The following is a 2,074-nucleotide window of genomic DNA, read 5'->3' on the forward strand; positions in this document are numbered from 1 at the left end:
TGTTGTGGTTGTGGTTGTAGTAGTTGTTGTTGCTGTTGTTGTTGCTGTAGTTGTTGTCGTTGCTGTAGTTGTTGATGTTGGCAACGTTTTTTTCTCCTTTCAATTTTGAGTCATCATCCTTTCCATCGTCAGTTTTTTTCACTCCGCCAGTGACACTTCTATTTTGTTCACTCCGAATTTCTTCCTTAATTTCATTTTTATCCTTGCCATCACCTTTTTCACCACCACCATCATCTTCTTCTTTACATCTTTTTCCATTATTTTCAGTAATGACGTCATTATCAATAACTTCGTCACCTCCAATCGTGATAACCGACGTGCATTTATTTCCGGTTGACACCATAGAAACTCTATCCTGATAGGCTGAGCGACCCGACCGATTTCTCATCACCACACCTGATTGGTTGACGATTGGTGACCTCGTTTGTTTATTAAACCAATCAGAATGTAGCTTGGCGTTGTTGGCCGGTTTGAAAAGATTCGATGGTGCTTGTTGTTTAGGATGGAAAGATGGCATTGGAAACTGATGTAAGTTAGATGCTGAAGTCTTTGATGTTGTTGTTGGGGTTGTTGCTGTTGTTGATGCTGTTGTTGTTGTTGTTGTTGTTGAAATGTTGCTCAAATCATCGTTTGATGCCAAATATATGGTTGTGACATATTTGTGAGCAGGTTTAAACAAATTCATGTTGTTGTTGTTGTTGTTGATGTTGTTGACAGTTTTGTTGATGTTTCTGTCAAATTCAGTGTTGATTTTGTTGTTGACGTTGTGTTGCTGAAACACATGAAAACTGTTGCGGTAGTTGTAGTCGAAGTGGCTGCCGATGTTGAAGTTGTTGTCGTCTAACAGCGTCTGTCGCGAGTCGTTGTTGCTATTTCTGCTGCTTGCTTGACTTTTGCTAGAGACGTTGCTGCTGTTGTTGATGATGTTGTTGTTGTTGTTGTTGTTGATGATGTTGTTGATGATGTTGTTGTTGTTGATGATGTTGTTGTTGATGTTGTTGTTGTTGATGTTGTTGTTGTTGATGATGTTGTCGTTGATGTTTTCGTCTATGGTTTTGTTGTCAGTGCTGTTTTTATTGTCGTTGATTTCATTGCTATTGTTGGCGCTGTTGTTGATATTATTTTCAACTAAATTTTGATCTTTGTTGTCCAAAGAACCAACAGCGCTTTTGTTACTACGCTGATTGTTGCTGTTGTTGACGTCATCTTTGTTGCCGCTGATGACGTATTTGTTGAAGTTGTAGTTGGTCGGATATTTAAGAGCCACAGCGTTCGTACAATCTTTGAAGAAATCATCCAAATCTTCTTTTCTGTACCACGATTTTGATTGGTTGGCGTCGTTATTAGGGTAATAAATGGGAGGTCTCTGATTGGTCGGTCCGAATTCAAATGGTGTGAAATCGGTGCAATATGATTGGTCAGACAGTGAGACTTGCTCCAATGTTTCTGAACTCCAAGATGATGAGGATGAGTTTTGGCGGGAAGTTTTGTTATTTTTGGTAGTTGTAGTTTTAATGTTTTCAGTGTTTTTGTTGTTCTTGTTGTAGTTCATGTTGTTGTTCATGTTGTTGTTCATGTTGTTAATTTGTTGTTGTTGTTGTTGAGATTGTTGAGTTAGTTGCGAAGCTTGTTCAGGAATGTTGCTGTGTTTGTGCGGATCAGTTAAGTTATCTAATGAGCCATGTGTCTTTTTGATGTCATTTTTGTTGTTGTTGCTGCTATTATCATTATTTTTGTTGTTGCTGATGTTGTTAATTCTGTTGTTGTTGTTGTTATCGTTGTTGTTGTTGATGTTAATTTTGTTGTTGTTGTTGTTGTCAATTTTGTTATTAATTTTTGGCGATGTTGTTTTAATGTTTTTAGGAGGATGGGCAGTTTGTTGTTTTTGTGGTGGTGATAGCCGTTGTCGTGGTTGTTGTGGTTGTTTTAGTGGCGTTTGTTGCGGCTGCAGTGGTCGTTGTTGCTTTGGCGGTGATAATGGTTGTAGTTGTGGTTGTTGCTGTTGAATTGTTTGTTGTTGAGGTTTTTGTTGATGTTGTTGTTGTTGTTGTTGAGATTTTTGTTGATGTTGTTG

At 38.2% G+C, this 2,074-nt stretch overlaps 1 protein-coding gene across 1 annotated transcript; it reads right to left on the minus strand.

The window, feature by feature from the left end:
* Positions 1-85: 85 nt before the first annotated feature.
* HELRODRAFT_184683 (hypothetical protein) lies at positions 86-1,999 on the minus strand (the record flags this gene model as incomplete). The annotated part of the gene is made up of 1 exon (XM_009018204.1): positions 86-1,999. A coding segment is annotated over one exon (1,914 nt), but the record flags the coding sequence as incomplete, so codon positions are not given.
* Between the last annotated feature and the right edge of the window lie 75 nt (positions 2,000-2,074).

This window comes from Helobdella robusta (assembly GCF_000326865.2).
Source record: "Helobdella robusta unplaced genomic scaffold HELROscaffold_2035, whole genome shotgun sequence".
NCBI classification, from domain to species: Eukaryota; Metazoa; Annelida; class Clitellata; order Rhynchobdellida; family Glossiphoniidae; genus Helobdella; species Helobdella robusta.